General features: G+C 36.8%; 1 protein-coding gene across 8 annotated transcripts in view; it reads left to right on the plus strand.

The window, feature by feature from the left end:
* The window catches only part of BBS9 (Bardet-Biedl syndrome 9), a 504,171-nt gene that overhangs the window by 224,526 nt on the left and 262,877 nt on the right, over positions 1-16,768 (plus strand). For all 8 annotated transcript variants that reach the window (XM_003406966.4, XM_023544300.2, XM_023544301.2 and 5 more), the window contains one exon: positions 9,223-9,318. In XM_003406966.4, coding sequence (XP_003407014.1) covers positions 9,223-9,318 — 96 coding nt within the window. The remainder of the gene's footprint in view (positions 1-9,222; positions 9,319-16,768) is intronic.

Genomic DNA, 16,768 nt, shown 5'->3' on the forward strand with positions numbered 1-16,768 from the left:
AGCAGCCATAGTTCCTAACCACTGTGCCACCAGGGGTCCTTCTATCCAAAGAACCCCCTTTGATATTTATTGTAGGGCTGGTCTGGTGGTTACAAATTCATTTTAATTTTTGCCTATCTAGGAATGTCCTAGTTTCTCCTTCATTTTTGAAAAACAGTTCTGCTGGATATATAATTCTTGGATTGCTGTTCCTTTCTTTCGGGGCTTTGTGTATGTCATCCCATTGCCTTCTGGATTGCATGCCTTCTGATGTAAAATCAGTGCTTCATCTTATTGAAGCACTCTTATAGGTGCTATTTTGCTTTTCTCATGCTGCTTTTGAAATTCTTTCAGTATATTTGATTCTGCAAAGTTTGATTATGATATGTCTTGGTGAATTTCTTTTGAAGTCTATCCTCTGTGGGGTTTGTTGTGCTTTTTGGATGGAAATCTTCTCATCTTTCATGATTTTTGGGAAGTTTTCTGCCATTATGTCTTCAAAAATTCTCTCTACCTACCAGAAGAAAGGAAATAAAAAAAAGATCAGAGGAGAAATAAATGAAATTGACATCAGAAAAACAATAGAAAGAATCAGTAAAACCAGAAGTTGGTTCTTGGAAAAGATCAATAAAATTAACAAACATCGAGCTAGACTGACAATGAAAAGAAGAGAAAAGATGTAAATAACCAAAATAAAAAATGAAAGAGACATTACAACTGACCTGATAGAAATGAAGAGAATTATGACAGATTATTATAGACAAGTATGTGGCAGCAATCTGAGTAACCTAGATGAAATGGACAAATTCTTAGAAATACACAACCTACCCAAACTCACTCAAGAGGAAAACGGTAGTCTCAACAGACCCATAACAACTGAAGATATTGAATCAGTGATCAAAACCTCCCAACAACAAAAAAAAAGTCCTGGACCAGATGGCTTCACAGAAGAATTCTATCAAATGTGTAGAGGAAAATTGACTTCAACACTGTTGAAACTCTTCCAAAAGATAGAGAAGGTGGAATATTCCCTAACTGATTCTATGAAGCAAACATAACCCTGATGCCCAAACCAAACAAATACACCACAAGAAAAGAAAGCTACAGGCCAATATCTCTTATGAATATAGATGTAAAAATCCTCAATAGAATACTAGCAAACAGAATCCAATATCATATTAAAAGTGTCATGCACCATAATGAAGTGCGATTTATTCCAGGAATTGCAGGGATGTTTCAACATTAGACAATAAACATAATACACCACATCAATAGAACTAAGGAAAAGAACCACACGATCATCTCTATGGATGAGAAAAAGCATTTGATAAAATCGAACACCCTTTCTTGATGAAAACCATAAGGAAGATTGGAATAGAGGGGAAATTCCTCAATGTGATCCAGGGCATATATGAAAAGCCTACAGCCAACATTATATATAACGGAGAATGATTGAGAGCTTTTTCCTTGTAATCAGGAATAAGATAAAGGGTACCTGCTGTCACCACTTCTATTCAGTATTGTATTAGAAATCCTAGTCAGAGCAAGAGGACAAGAAAAAAAAGAAACAAAAAGTATCCCTATGGGAAAAGAAATTATCTGTATTCATGGATGATATGATCCTACCTATAGAAAATCATTACATAACTGCTAAACCACTGAGAATCATGGCCCAGCCAAGTTGACACACAACCTTAACCATCACGGTCCACCCCATGTCATCTTTGCACCTGTACACATCTCCTTAAACCATACACAATCTCTAAATAAAGACAATTACAAAGTCATACTTGCTCCTAACATGCTACAACTATCATGTGTACAACTGAAAGCACACTAGCCCTGTTTACATCTTATATTTTATGAGTGAAGAAAACAAAAAATATTTGATGCACAAATACAAGGAAGGAATACTCATAACAATTGGAGTCCTTGTTTCTGCACCTGGTCACATGGATGTAACTGGTATTTAGATTACCTTCTTCCACCATCCATTCTGTATTCCCCTTGCCCTCAGCAAGCACCTCAGCTGGTCATGGTTCTTTGGCTGGTGGGGTGACACAAACCTTCATTCCTGAAGGGTCTGGGCCATTAGTAGTCATGTTAGAAATGGGCCATTGTAGTTTTCCATTGACTTTAATCACTGGGCATGGTAGTCTTGAGAGGCATCCTAGGGGATCTCCTGTATTCCAGACATACTCTTCTTTACCTCCATTATGTAATATCAATCCAATTTCCCTTTGGTAATCAGGATCAATCATACCAGCCAGTACAGTAACTCCCTTCTTTGCCTGTTGATCTAGAGTCATGAAGAGCCCAAAGGCGGCCAGGTGGCATTCTTTATCTTCCAGTTCAATGGAATCAGTGTTGTGTCTCCTGGTGAGAGCACTCCTGTCTTTGGAATTAAGATCTGTAGAACTGCAGAGCATAGTGTCATGGGGACAGGAGACAGAAATTTTGTGAGTGGGTCACTAGGGGTAATAGCGAGTACTGCCACTTCCATTTCCACACTTTGCTTCCTGAAACCATGAATCCTGGCTATGGGAGAAACGGCACCACATATTCGACACTGGTTTAGAGCATATACAGCCTCCTGGAGAATATTGTTCAAATCTGCAAAGTATTGCCACGTTGCTTGTGCTGTAATTATGTCTTCAGAAGGCCATTCCATTGTTCTATCAAGCTAGCTGTTTCAGGCTGATTGGGAATATGGTAAGTCCAGTGAATTCCATGAGCATGGGCCTAATGTTGCACTTTGTTTGCTGTGAAGTGCATTCCTTGATTTGAGATGGTGCTATATGGGATACCATGATGGTGAATAAGGCATTCTGTAAGTCCACGGATTGTAGTTTTGGCATTAGCATTGTGTGAAATTCAGGGAACGCAAATCCATATCCAGAGTAAATGTCTATTCCAGTAAGAACAAAACACTGCCCTTTTCATGATGAAAGTGGTCCAATGTAGTCAACCTGCCACCAGGTTGCTGGCTGATCACCTTGAGGAATGGTGCCCTATCCAGGACTCAGTGTAGGTCAGCGCTGGCAGATTGGGCACTCAGTAGTGGATATAGCCAAGTCAGCCTTGGTAAGTGGAAGTCCAGATTGCTGAGCCCATGCATAACCTCCAGCCCTGCCACCATTGCCACTTTTTTAATGAGCCCATTGGGCAATGACGGGAGTGACTGGGGAAAGACGATGACTGGTTTCCACAGAATGCATCATCCTATCCACTTGATTGTTAAAATCCTCCTGCTGAGGTCACCGTTGGTTGAGAATTCACATGAGGTACAAATATCTTCACTTCTTTGGCCCATTCAGAGAGGTCTGCCCACATACTTTTTCCCATATCTCCTTGTTTGCAATTTTTCAATCCTGTTCCAAGTCGCTGACCATCCAACCAATCCATTGGCCACACGCCATGAATCAATACACAATCACACATCTGGCCATTTTTTCTTCTAAGCAAAGCGAACAACCAGGTGCAGTGCTCGAAGTTCTGCCCATTGAGAGGATTTCATTTCACCACTACCCTTCAGGGAGTTCCCACAAAGGGGCTGTATGTAGTGCTGCCACTTTCCACTTTTGAGTGATGTTTGCATATCTTGACTTGGTCTGCCTGTGCTTCAGGGTACATGGTAAAGCATATGGCAGATGTGTCTAGGAAGGGAGGGGAGTGAAGAAGAGTTTAGTAGGGACAGAAGGGGATGACTGCCTGCACAGGACTGATTCTGGTGAGGGTGGGTTCCGGTTGTCACCGTGTGGGTTGACTCCTCTCTGGGTTTCTCCTGTATAAATGGCCAGGTGCCTCTACTGGCAGTTCCTGCACTAATTCCTAGCTTGCTCGCTTCTTGCACTTAGCAGAAGGGCTGAAGCTCTCTTATACCCTCTGTTCCTCCCCTACATGCCCCTGCAAACGTGCACTTCCTGTCTATAGTTTCTTCATAAGGCTCTACTGACTCAGTCTGTCTCACTTTGCTCCAGATGCACTTTCCCTGGTATTGAAGTTATACCACTCCTGTGCTTCCCCTCTCAGAGGTGCCCCATCCTTGGCCACATCCTGCCAACCTTCTCTGATGAGAAAACAAAAAAATTTTTTTCTTCCATTTTTTAAATGATTTTCCCTGCTTACTTTGGGCTTAATTTTCTTTTTCCTTGTTTCCTAAAGTGAAAACAGAGTTTTCTTATTGTTAATATAATTGGTTAGTGCTATAAATTTCTATGTAAATACTGCTTTAGATGCTTTCCACAAATTATGAAATGTTGTGTTTTCACTTTCATTCAGTTCAAAGCACATTTTTTATTTTGGTAAATATGTAGCAAAACACTTGCCATTCCATATATATTAACGTGTACAGTTTAGTGACATTAATTATGTTCATTATGTTGTTCAACCATCGCCCTTATCCATTCTCAGATTTTACCATAACCCTTAATAGATACTCAGTGTCCCCTTAGTATTGAGTTCTCCTTTCACTCTTTCTCCTGTCTGCCCCTGGTGACCACTAATAAACTTTGGTCTTTATACATTTGCGTGTTCTAGATATTTCATATAAGCTGGACAATATTTGTCCTTTTGCAACTTACTTATTTCACTCAGCATAATGTCTTCAAGGATCATCCATGTTGTAGCATATTTCAGGATGTCATTTCTATTTATGCCAGAGTAGTAATATTTCACAGTATTGGTGCAGTGGTTAAGTGTTCGGCTGCTAACCAAAGGTCGGCAGTTTGAATCCACCAGCTGCTTCTTGGAAACCCTTTGGGGCAGTTCTACTCTGTCCTGTAGGGTCGCTGTGAGTCAGAATCCATTCAACGGCATCTGGTTTGAATGTACTACATTTTATTTATCCATTCATCTGTTAATGGACATTTAAGCTGTTTCCATCTTTTGTTTATTGTGAATAGTGCTGCAGTGAACATTGGTGTACAAGTATCTGTTTGTGTTTCTGCTTTCAATTTTTTGTGTATATGCCTAGGAGTGGAAACCCTGGTGGCGTAGTGGTTAAGTGCTACGGCTGCTAACCAAAGGGCCGGCAGTTTGAATCCGCCAGGTGCCCCTTGGAAACTCTATGGGGCAGTTCTGCTCTGTCCTATAGGGTTGCTATGAGTCGGAATCGACTCGACGGCACTGGGGGCACCGGGGGGGTATGCCTAGGAGTGGAATTGCTGAATCATATGGTAATTTTGTGATCTACCTCCAAACTATTTTCCACAGTAGGCATACCATTTTATAATCCCACCAGCAGTGGAGTTCCTATTTCTCCATATGCTTGCCAACACCTATTGTTTTCTTTTTTAATCATAGCCATTCTAGTGGGTGTCAAGTGGTATCTTATTAAAGTTTTGATTTGCATTTCCTGAATGACTAATGATATAAAGCATCTTTCCATGTGCTTTATTTGAGAGATTTATTTATTTATTTGTATTTCTTTATTTGAGAGATGTCTACTCAAGTCCTTTGGGCAATTTTCCGATAGAGTTCTCTGTCTTTTTTTGTGAAGTTACAAGAGTTCTTTATATATTTTGGATATTAGCCCCTTATCTGATACATTGTTTTGAAAAATTTTCTCCTGATCTGTAGGTTGTCCCTTCATTTTGTTGATAAAGTCCTTTGATGAACAAAAGTTTTTAATTTTGATGAGGTCCCATTTATCTCTTTTGTCTTTTGTTGCTCAAAAGATTTACAATTTTTCTTTTTGTTTCTTTTTTGACCTCAGTGTTGCTTAGAAGTGTAGTATGTAGCTTAGAAGCGAGGATGGCAAGATTTTATCTCACTTACTTTGGATATGTTATCAAGAGGGATCAATCCCTGGAGAAGGACATCATGCTTGGTAAAGTAGAGGGTCAGTGAAAAAGAGAAAGACCCTCAACGAGATGGATTGATGCAGTGGCTGCAACAGTGGGCTCAAAAAACATACCTAATATTGTGAAGATGGTATAGGAGTGGGCAGTGTTTCATTCTGTTATATGTGGGGTCCTATGAGTTGGAACTGACACAACAGCATCTAACAACAAACAACAACAGGTAGTTTCCAAACGCTCGGGGATTTTTCATGGATTTTTTTCTTATTGATTTATAATTCAATTCCATTGTGGTTGGAGAATATGTTTTTATGACATGAATCTTTTAAATTTATTAAGAATTATTTATGGCCCCGGGTTGGAACTGTGTTGGTAAATGTTCTATGTGCGTGTAAAAAGAACAGGTATTCTGATTTTGTCATATAGTGTTTTATATAAATGTCAATTAGGGCAAGTTTGCTGGTAGTGGTTTTTTTTTTTTTTATTGTGGTTAAATACATATAACAAAAATTTCCATTCTAAGCTTTTTTATGTGTACAATTCAATGACATCAATTACATTCATAATGTTGTGCAACTGTCATCATTATCCATTTCCAAAACTTTTCCATCACCCCAAACAGAAACTCTGTGATCTTGTTATCAGTGTTTTTTAAGTTTTCTGTCTTTACTGATTTTCTGTCTACTACTATCAATTATTGGATAGTAGGGTGTTGAAATATCTGGCTGTATATTTTTTTTCAATTTCTGCTTTATATATTTTAAATCTCTGTTAAGTGTATTAAAGTTCACGATTGTTATGTCCTCTTATTATGAAATAATCCTCTTTATTCTTATTAATATTTTTTGCCCTTAAATTCCCTTTAATAATTTGACATAGCCTCCTCAGCTTTCTTTTCACTAGTGTTACAATTTTATGTATACATTTCCTTTTAAGTTATTAAAATAGGCTTGTTGTAGGTAGTATAGAGTTGGGTCTTGCTTCTTTTACACAGTCTGATAGTAAAAATGTCATGTTGAGACCTTTTACATTTTATGGGGTTGGGCTTAAATCTGCTATCTTGCTCTAGGTTTTTATTTGTTCTGTTTATTTTTTATTCTTAAAAAAATTTTTTTTTTGCATCCTTCGGTATTGAGTATATTTTATGATTCCATTTTATGACCTTTGTTGGCTCATTGTTGTTTTAGTTGTTTTTAAGTTTACAACAGTGTTTCTCAACTTTTTTTATTATTGCCTGCCCCCCAGGAAGGCTATATAGACATCTCCATAAATTTTTAATACTGCAGATATATTCTATATCTATTTATATTTTGTATGAGTATCTGTGCTTTACAAATAAAAATAGTAAGATTTTTTTTTTACCCCATCAAGAATCTATTTTTGCTTCTGTGGGGACAGTATTTCCCATTGAAAATATGTGGTTTACAGTATATATCTCTAACTTCTTGCAGTCTATCTTTAGGTGATATTATAGCAACTCACTCGTAGCATAAAAACCATACAGTAGCCTACTTTCATTTGTCCTGTCCTGGCCTTTGTCCTATTGTTGTCATATATTTTATATCTATATATGCTATAAACCCCACTACATATTTGTTATTAAATGCTCTTTAAATAGTTGATTATCTTTCTAAGAGATAATAATGATGATAATTTTATATATTTATGCTTGGAGTTACATTTTTTACTGCTAGTCATTCACTTCCAAAGTGAAAGTCTCCAATGTTATAATTTTTGTTTGTTTGTTTTTGAGTTAAATGTGATTCACTTATTGCAATTTTTTGACACAATTTTAGTCTCTCTCTCTCCCTTTTTAAAATGTTTCCTCCTTCATCTGTCTCTGTCTTTTTAAATGGCAGTTTATTTGTTGAAGGGTACTGTGAGAAACTCTTGTGAGTTTCCCACAGCCTGAATTTTGCTGATTACATCCCTGAAATGTTGTTTAATATTTTCTTCTGTCCGTTGTGTTGTCTGTGGATTGGCAGTTGTTTCTAGAGTTAATAGAGTCGGATTTGATTATTTTGACCAGGCTACTTCATGTGTGGTAGTATACAGTTTTTACAGGGGGCATGTTATATCTGTTTGTCTTCTCTTTTTTCTTTCGTGATGGTAGCAGCCATTGATGTTCAATGCTGAGCCCCACTTGTTTATTAGTGGTTGCAAAATGGTAATATTCTGTTTATTTTGATCTTCGTTTATTAGCTGGAATATTTTTACACTGAGACCTTTCCTTTATCTACTGTTGATTACATAGTGTAGTTTGAGTAGGGACAACAGGATGATGTTTGTTTCTTTCTCTTTAGGACCAGTTTTTGAAATAATGAGTTAATTCTAGAGGATAATCCAATAATGACCATTTGTTTTTTGGTTTTGCTTTGATTTTATTGTCAGTATTAATTCATGCCACTAAATGTATTTTATGTATTTCATTTCATTGCAGTTATCATCATTTTTTTTAATAACTTGTATTAAGCTTCAAGTGAACGTTTACAAATCCAATCAGTCTGTCACATATAAGTTTACATACATCTCACTCCCTACTCCCACTTGCTCTCCCCTTCTTGAGTCAGCCCTTTCAGTCTCTCCTTTCTTGACAATTTTGCCTGCTTCCCTCTCTCTCTATCCTCCCATCACCCCTCCAGACAAGAGTTGCCAACACAATCTCAAGTGTCCACCTGATATAATTAGCTCACTCTTCATCAGCGTCTCTCTCCCACCCGCTGACCAGTCCCTTTCATTTCTGATGAGTTGTCTTCGGGGATGGTTCCTGTCCTGTGCCAACAGAAGGTCTGGGGAGCATGGCCGCCGGGATTCCTCCAGTCTCAGTCAGACCATTAAGTTTGGTCTTTTTATGAGAATTTGGGGTCTGTATCCCACTGATCTCCTGCTCCCTCAGGGGTCCTCTGCTGTGCTCCCTGTCAGGGCAGTCATCGATTGTGGCCAGGCACCAACTAGTTCTTCTGGTCTCAGGATAATGTAGGTCTCTGGTTCATGTGGCCCTTTCTATCATCATTTTTGATGCTCAAATATTTTTGTCTAGCCAGTGGTAGCTTCTTTAAGTTGACCCTTAAGTCCTTTTCATATAACCCTAATAATTATTGATAGCTTCCTTGTTATCTGTATGACAAGATATTCTGGGTTCATCCTTTATGTTTCCTGCCTCAGATCTGAAATCAACCAGGTCTGATAATAGAAGAAAGAAAATTAAATGATTCTAGAACTATATTGTAAGTCAAAAATTTTAGCAATTGGAAGCTACTAAGGAAATGAAGTTAACATAGCATTGTTCATACATATGGGCTGTAATCATGACTACTGAATTTAAAAAAACAAACAACAAAACCCCCCAAAAAACTGGTTATTCAGCTAAGCTTCCTATTTCCAATGTATGCAGTTAATCTGCCTTGTGTTTATGTAACATGATTCTTTTTTTTCTTCGTAGGCTTTGCCAATCAGTCAGATGATGATCAGGTGAATGTAATGGGCTTTCGCTTCTTGGGAGGCTCCCGAGTTACTCTTCTTGCTTCCAAAACCTCTCGTAAGTAAAACCATGTTACTGTTGCTTTTGAAATTTTCTACGGAGGACTAAACATTGCAAAGCACCATTACATCAAGAATTTCTGGGAAGGGTGATTATCAGTTTGATACTGCAAATTAAAAGCCATGGTGTTAAGTATATAAAAAACCCAAAACCCGTTGCCGTTGAGTCGGTTCCTACTCATAGTGACCCTATAGGACAGAGTACAAGTGCTCCATAGAGTTTCCAAGGAGCAGCTAGTGTATTCAAACCGCTGACCTTTTGGTTAGCAGCTGAGCTCTTAGTCGTTGTGCCACCAGGGCTCTGTTAAAATGTATATAAGGTATAGAAATTATGAAGATTGAATCCTGTTTTGTTAGAGATATGTACCTTCAGTTTGAAAATGAGTAGAGTTTGAGAGAGGATTTATAGAACTGAAAAAATGTTTTTGAGATAGGTATATGGTGAACTAGTTTTTATGGTTAACTAGAAATTGGGATTGATTTTTTTTTTTTTGTAAATACTTTCTTGTAGCTATCTGTTCCTGTAAAGGTTACAGCCTAGGAAACCCTGTGGGGCAGTTCTACTTTGTCCTGTAGGGTTGCTATGAGTCAGAATTGACTTGATAGCATGCAATAACAACAACAACAACAACAAAGGTACTGGGAGAAAAAGTGTATGTCCATACATACATTGAAAAAGTCTGGCTGGGTACATTTCAATTTTTTTTTTTTTAAATCTCCGTAGTTTTTGCAATGATCTTTTACTTTCTACTTTATGTACTTACAGTTTTAGCTGATTATTAATAGTGAAAAATAGTAAAATAAGGCTATCCTCTTTGAAAAATAAAGCTGTTGTATACATCCCTTATTTCTCATAACTGTAATTATGTTTCTCTGGCTAAGATCATAATGACTTCTAGAATATGTAGATTGGTGACTGGTGGAACATATTGGAACACAACTAAAGAGTCTAGAATAAGGCACTTGAATCAAAGATAATTCAGAGAAAAATGAAAGAATTTTGTGTTTTTCGTGGTCTTTGCAGTTGGTCAAGATTTCTGTCTTTACATTGGCACCATTTTATTTTTATTAACTTTAATCTTCAAAGGGTGATGGAATCATTTTGGTGCATTTCTCTTAGTTAAAATATTCCCTTTAGTTATACTAAAAAAAAGTCACATTTCTTTGGAAAGTGGTACACATCTTTTGAGTTTGCTTGATGCGATAAAATGAATCTGCAATTGAGACCACTAAAAAGAAAGGCAAAATGTTATTCTTTGTGCAAATGGGGATGTTTGTATCCTAATGATAAATTGTTAAAAAAGCAAAGATGTCACTTTGAGGACTAAAGTGCATCTGACCCAAGCCATGGTATTTTCAATTGCCTCATATGCACCCAAAATCTGGACAGAGAATAAGGAAGACTGAAGGAGAATTGATGCCTTCAATTATAGTTTTGGTGAAGAATATTGAATATACCGTGGAATCCCAGAAGAAGGAACAAATCTGTCTTGGAAGAAGTACAGCCAGAATGCTTCTTAGAAGAGAGGATGGTGAAACTTCGTCTCACATACTTCAGACATGTTATCAGGAAGGACCAATTCCTGGAGAAGGACATCATGCTTGGTAAAGTAGAGGGTCAGCAAAAGAGAGGAAGACCCTCAATGAGATGGACTGACACAGTGGCTGCAACAATGGGCTCAAACTTAGCAAAGATTGTGAGGATGGCACAGGATTGGACAGTGTTTCATTCTTTCGTACATAGGGTAGCTATGAGTCAGAACTGACTTGATGGAACCTGAGAACAACAACATATCCTAATGAATGAATTATATTTATTCTTTTTAAGATAAAGTAACTCTTAGAGCATTGATATGACCCATGACTACCTTACCTATATCTAAATTTCGCCAAATATCTACGAATGTAACTGATTTATTCATATTAATCTGAATATACAGCAATGCCTTGTCAGAGCCATAGTGTGGGTGTGGTAGCCCCCCAAAAACCCCATTGCTATCGAGTCAATTCTGTGTGGGTAGAAAGACTAACTAATGGAATAGGACAGGACCTTTTAAATACACAAATGATCCATGCTAACTAAAACCTAAAGAGTAAACCATCACACTGCCTTCAGGTTTTTTTGGCTGTAGTGACACAGAGACTTTTACCTAGGAAATGCCCTTGTACTAAAGGCAGGAGAATCTGGGGAGAAAGCAGTTTTCTGGGGATGAGGCAGATGTTGGTGCTCCCTATTACTCTATCAGAGTAAGAAGGAAATGAAGTAATTTACACTCAACCTGTCTTTGATTTTTTTTCTTTTTTTTTGTGAAGTGCATATAAGCTTAACTCTAGAAATTTGGATTGACGGAAAAATTCTACATGTGGAAAGAACCCAGTAGTCCTTCCATAGTAAACAATCAAATGCTTCGTAAGTCACATAGAGTTGCTCTTGGTTCTTGGGTGTTATTTTCCGTTGGCTCTAGATATTCATCTCTTTTTAAAACCTCCTTGATATTCAACCAAGGCTTCAAATGTGCCGTACGGTAATTTAAATTCAATTTCTTGACTCAGTAAAGATCAGTCAAAGCAAGCAAGAGGAGAGTGAGCACAGCTCATTGTCTCAGATTTCAAGTCACATCCTCTGGGGAAGTGAATAGCTTTTAATTTTCAGAAAGGGGAGTAGTGCTTCAGTGCAATTATAATTTAGTATGTGAATTCTGAGAAAAAAATGAAACATTTCAGATAAATACATCTAGGAAAAATATTTTGCCCTGGCAAAATATCTGAAAATTTTTATCACAGTCCTAAATTGATAGTAGTAAAACAGGTCCAATTTTATGAGATTAAATATTTTTATAATTAGTACTGTAAACTATTTCTATATTTAAAAAACCCATTACAAACCCCTTGCTGTCAATTCTGAGTAATAGCTACCCTATAGGACAGAGTAGAACTGCCCCATAGAGTTTCCGAGAAGCACCTGTTGGATTCAAACTGCCGACCTTTTGGTTGCAGCTGTAGCACTTAACCACTACACCACCAGGGTTTCCATTTCTATATAGAACCTATTTATTTTGAGTGATTGGTAGGATTTCAGCAAGAAATATGTTGATGCCTAAATACATAGGCATTCCTCCCACACCCCCTTTTAAGATCCACATCCTCATAGTGATTTTCTACCTCACACAATGGACACTGACACCTATTTCTCCCCATTCCACCACCCCCATCAGTCTCTATTTTCCTTTTCTATTTCCATTTTTGTCTTTATCTCTATCCGTATCTATTTCTATCTTGTCTTGTTCTACTTGTTCCTCAGAGGATTTAAAATGGTTTATAAAATTAACCAAAATATGAAAGGAGAAAATAGTTGAAAGAAACAGGGAGAGAAAATAAGGGCAGCAAATTAATAAAGGTAAAAATAATATTAACACAGAAATGGAGACTGTACAATTGGTAAGGTGCTAGTGGCCTTAAAAAAAAAAAAAGAGAGCATTTTAGTTTCATTCTTCAGAATGTTAAAAAATATAAAATAAAACCATTTGTTTAGGGGATTCATAGGTTTTTCCTGATGCCGAGTCCAGGATGAAATTTCTCTTGAATATTCACAAAGACAACACCAACACTGTCTCTATATTATATAATTCTCTTTTATAGTGAAAAATTTCATAGAGCTTTTTTAAAAAAGGAAACAACTTTAGTAAATACAATTCTATCAGAGCCCAGGTTAGTGCAGTCTATGCTGCAGCTTATCCGAGGATAAATTTAGCATATCTAGCATTTCAAGTTTTCAGTATCTAGTGTTTTCATTGAGGATTGGACAACAGAATTCAGTAATTCAGAAGTGAGAGATAACTGGAAAGATTATGGTTTTTTTTTTGTTTTAATTTATTTACTGTGGTAAAAAATATATATAACAAAACATGTGTCAGCTCAACAGTTTTTACATGTACAAATAAGTGACATTGATTACATTCATCATGTTGTGCAACCATCACCACTATCCTTTCCCAGATTATTTTGTCACCATTAATGGGGTTTGTTTTTAAATGAGCAATATGAGAACATATTTGAATACTAATTGAAATGATGATGTTCAGTAGAGAGTCTGATGATCAAGAAAAAGAAGCAATCACAAAGCAGTGAAGTCCTTGAGGAGAAAGAATGGGATGCAGAGCCCAAGGGAAGAGATTGAGGGATAGACCTTTGTATAAAGAGAAACACTTCTTCCAATTTGTCTAATTGGACAGAGGTCAAGAGAGATTTTCTAGATTTGTTGGTAAAAAGATAAGGGAACTCTAATAATGTCTAAATCTGAAAAAAATTAAAAAAAAAAAAAAGGTTGACATTGGTGTTTTGTTGAACAAGAAAGCAAACTCATGAGGTGATGAGGCAGTGTTGAGTTCCCATTTGAGGTGTGAGAATTTTGAAGTGAAACCAGTCATCCTCTTTAGGTGATTTTCCCTAGAAGTATTTTCAGCACCCAAACAACTAAAGCCAGGTTGGGATTTTGATGCAGAGAATTGCAGATAGTGTGTTTTAATGAGAGTGATTATAATAATGGACCGTAATGATAAGGAGAGAAGTAAAGATTAAAGAGAACTGATGGATGGTGAAAAATTAATAGAGTCAAAGGATCAGAAGTCTACATAAGGTTGAAGAAGTGAAGTACAAGGATTTCTGGAGCAAGTGAACTAGAAGGACAACAAGTAGTAGTCAGAAACGATGGAATGTTGATGTCAAGAGTTCAGAGAGGCTTCAGATTCTGAAAATGACAAGCTCATCAGACCAAGTGTGACCTTGGAGGAGTTGGTGGCTAAGACAAAGAGGAGACCAATGACCATAAAGATTTCAAGGAAATAAGATGTCACAGTTGTGGGTATTGAAAGAGCCTGCTCGAATACTTAGCACATTGAATAAGAAAAAGAAACACACTCAGACACATCACTATGACGTTTCAGAAGGCTGAGGATCAGGAACATATACTCAGAGATTAGAAAGGAAAAACAAGTTACCGAAGGAAGAGGAATTAAGATAAAAGGATAACATTTAATTTTTTTTTATCAAGGTCATTGGATGCTAAAGGACATTGGAGGAATTTCCCTGAAATTCAAGGGAAAATGATTTTCAAGCTGTAGTTCTTTACTCTGCTAAATTTATAATCAGCAATGAGTGTTGGATTAACACAAAACTCTCAGTATTATGGATAGGACTAGGCATTTGCAAAATAGAAATTTTGTGTAGCTTCAGGTAGGCCTTTGAAAAATGGAAAAGATCATTAATATACTACATGTTTCAAAACTCTGAAATATTTAACATACTGGAAATATTTGCTGAATAGAATAAGGTCGAGTTTGCTTGTCCATTTTAATTCTCTTTGGTTTCAGGCATAATGAAAAAATTGTAGTCATACATGTGATAAAAGCTTGGGCCTTGAAAAATGTTCTTTTTGCAACTGCCAAAAGAAAGCATATGGGATCCTGAGCTGTGTTAATCAAAGATGCCTTCAGAACAAGCGAAGTGAGAGTCTTGCTCTACTCTGTTCTGGGAAGACTATGCTTTTGTTCACTCATTGATTCAACAGATAACATTAGGTATAAAGGCTGTTGTGACTCTCGTGGAGTTCCTGGAGCAACGAGAGAGACGAACGTGTGGAGAACCGGTGATAGACTGCTGCATGTACTGACAGAAGCAGGCTTTAAGTGCCACCAAATCTGAAAGGAGTGAGGCTCCATAAGATTTTATTTGTAAAGGGTCTTGAGGAGTGAGTAGGAGATACTAGGTGAAGGCATTCCAGGGAGAGGGGACGGTATCTGCAGATGCACAAAAAAGCACGGTTTTTTAGTAGTCATTGTCTTGTGTGTCTGGAGGTTCTTAAAGTGGGGGCTCTGCGATAGTCCTTTAACGAAGCCAAGAAATTTAGGACAAGCATAATGATCAAATCAAAAGTCATCAGATGCCTACCCATAAGTGGTTTAATGTGCACACTGATTCATCAGTATAATATTACTCTAATATTTATTTTAGAATTTTTTAGCAATATTATCAAGAGACAATGAGAATATTACATAAATCCAGCTTGGAAAAAAGCCTTCTGAAAAATAAATTTAGAGAAACTGTTCATAAAAAAAAAGAAGCTTCATAGACACATCCAAACTTCCTGAGGGACAGAGTTACTGGGCTGAGGGCTGGGGACCATGGTCTCGGGATCATGATCTGAGGGGACATCTAGCTCAATTGGCATAACATAGTTCATAAAGAAAATATTCTACATCCTACTGTGGTGAGCAGCGTCTGGGGTATTAAAAGCCTGCAAGCAGCCATCTAAGATACATCCCAGCTAGAGCAAAAGAGAATGAAGAAAGCCAAGGACACAAGGGATAGATTAATCCAAAGTACTAATGGACTGTTCATAGTTTCCATTTATATTGAAGAGGTTATATACTCAGTATACTATGACAGACTTCTACTGAAATTGTTTACATTATTTCTTCCAACTTTTTGGTTTAAAAAAAATCATCTGTTTTTCTATGTCACATTTTAAAATCTCAACATAAGTTACACAAATGTGTTGTTTATGATATGAATACAGTCACTATTTATATTGATGAACCCGAAATGTTCTGATGTGAGTAGAGACTGATGTGTGGTGCTTTTTTTGTGTCCTGGTTAATTAAATATATTCTTTCTCCATTTGTAGTAGCGGGGAATGGCAACTGACATGGCTTCAGTCATCCAGATATATTTCATTTGGAAGCTGAAATGGCTGTATCCACTGAACTGCTATTACAAGATCCAGAGAAAAGAGATGAACAGAAATAGATTGAATGTTCATTTTGGCAACTATTTTGATTACTAATATTTTAGGGGGTATTTTAAAATACGAGTTCTTCTTTCATGTTATATTATCAATAGAATTTGTCTTTTCTCCTTTCCATGAAATGTATACCCTGGAAAGTCTCCAGGGCCAACGTTAACCATCCTGGAGTTCTAATCCTGAGAAAATGTTTAGTAATCAAAATAATGCCTTATGAATCTTTGAGTCATTGATTCTTGTTGATCTTTGGTAATCTGAAAAAGTCAACTTAAAAATATAGTGTTTATCTTTCTAAATCCCAAGCCTAATTGCAAATTTTTCAGTGCAGAAAAATTTAGTTTTTTTTTTTTTCCCTGCATGTGTTGATGAAAATAAGAAAAAATAGAAGCTAAACCGACCAGCTGCTCTGGGAGAAAAATGTGGCAATCTTCTTTTGTAAGCCTTGGAAACCTTGTGGGGCAATTCTACTCTGTTTTATTGGGTTGCTATGAGTCAGAATCTATTTGACGGCAAGGCGTTAAAGTTTTAAAATTACAGAAAATACCACACGTGTTTAAATGTTTATTATGATTGTTACATTTCTGTTATTTGGTGACATTCATATGTACTTGATCACAGAAAAGAACCTATTAGATATCTAGAATTTTAC

The sequence above is a fragment of the Loxodonta africana genome, chromosome 8 (assembly GCF_030014295.1).
Source record: "Loxodonta africana isolate mLoxAfr1 chromosome 8, mLoxAfr1.hap2, whole genome shotgun sequence".
Taxonomy (NCBI): domain Eukaryota; kingdom Metazoa; phylum Chordata; class Mammalia; order Proboscidea; family Elephantidae; genus Loxodonta; species Loxodonta africana.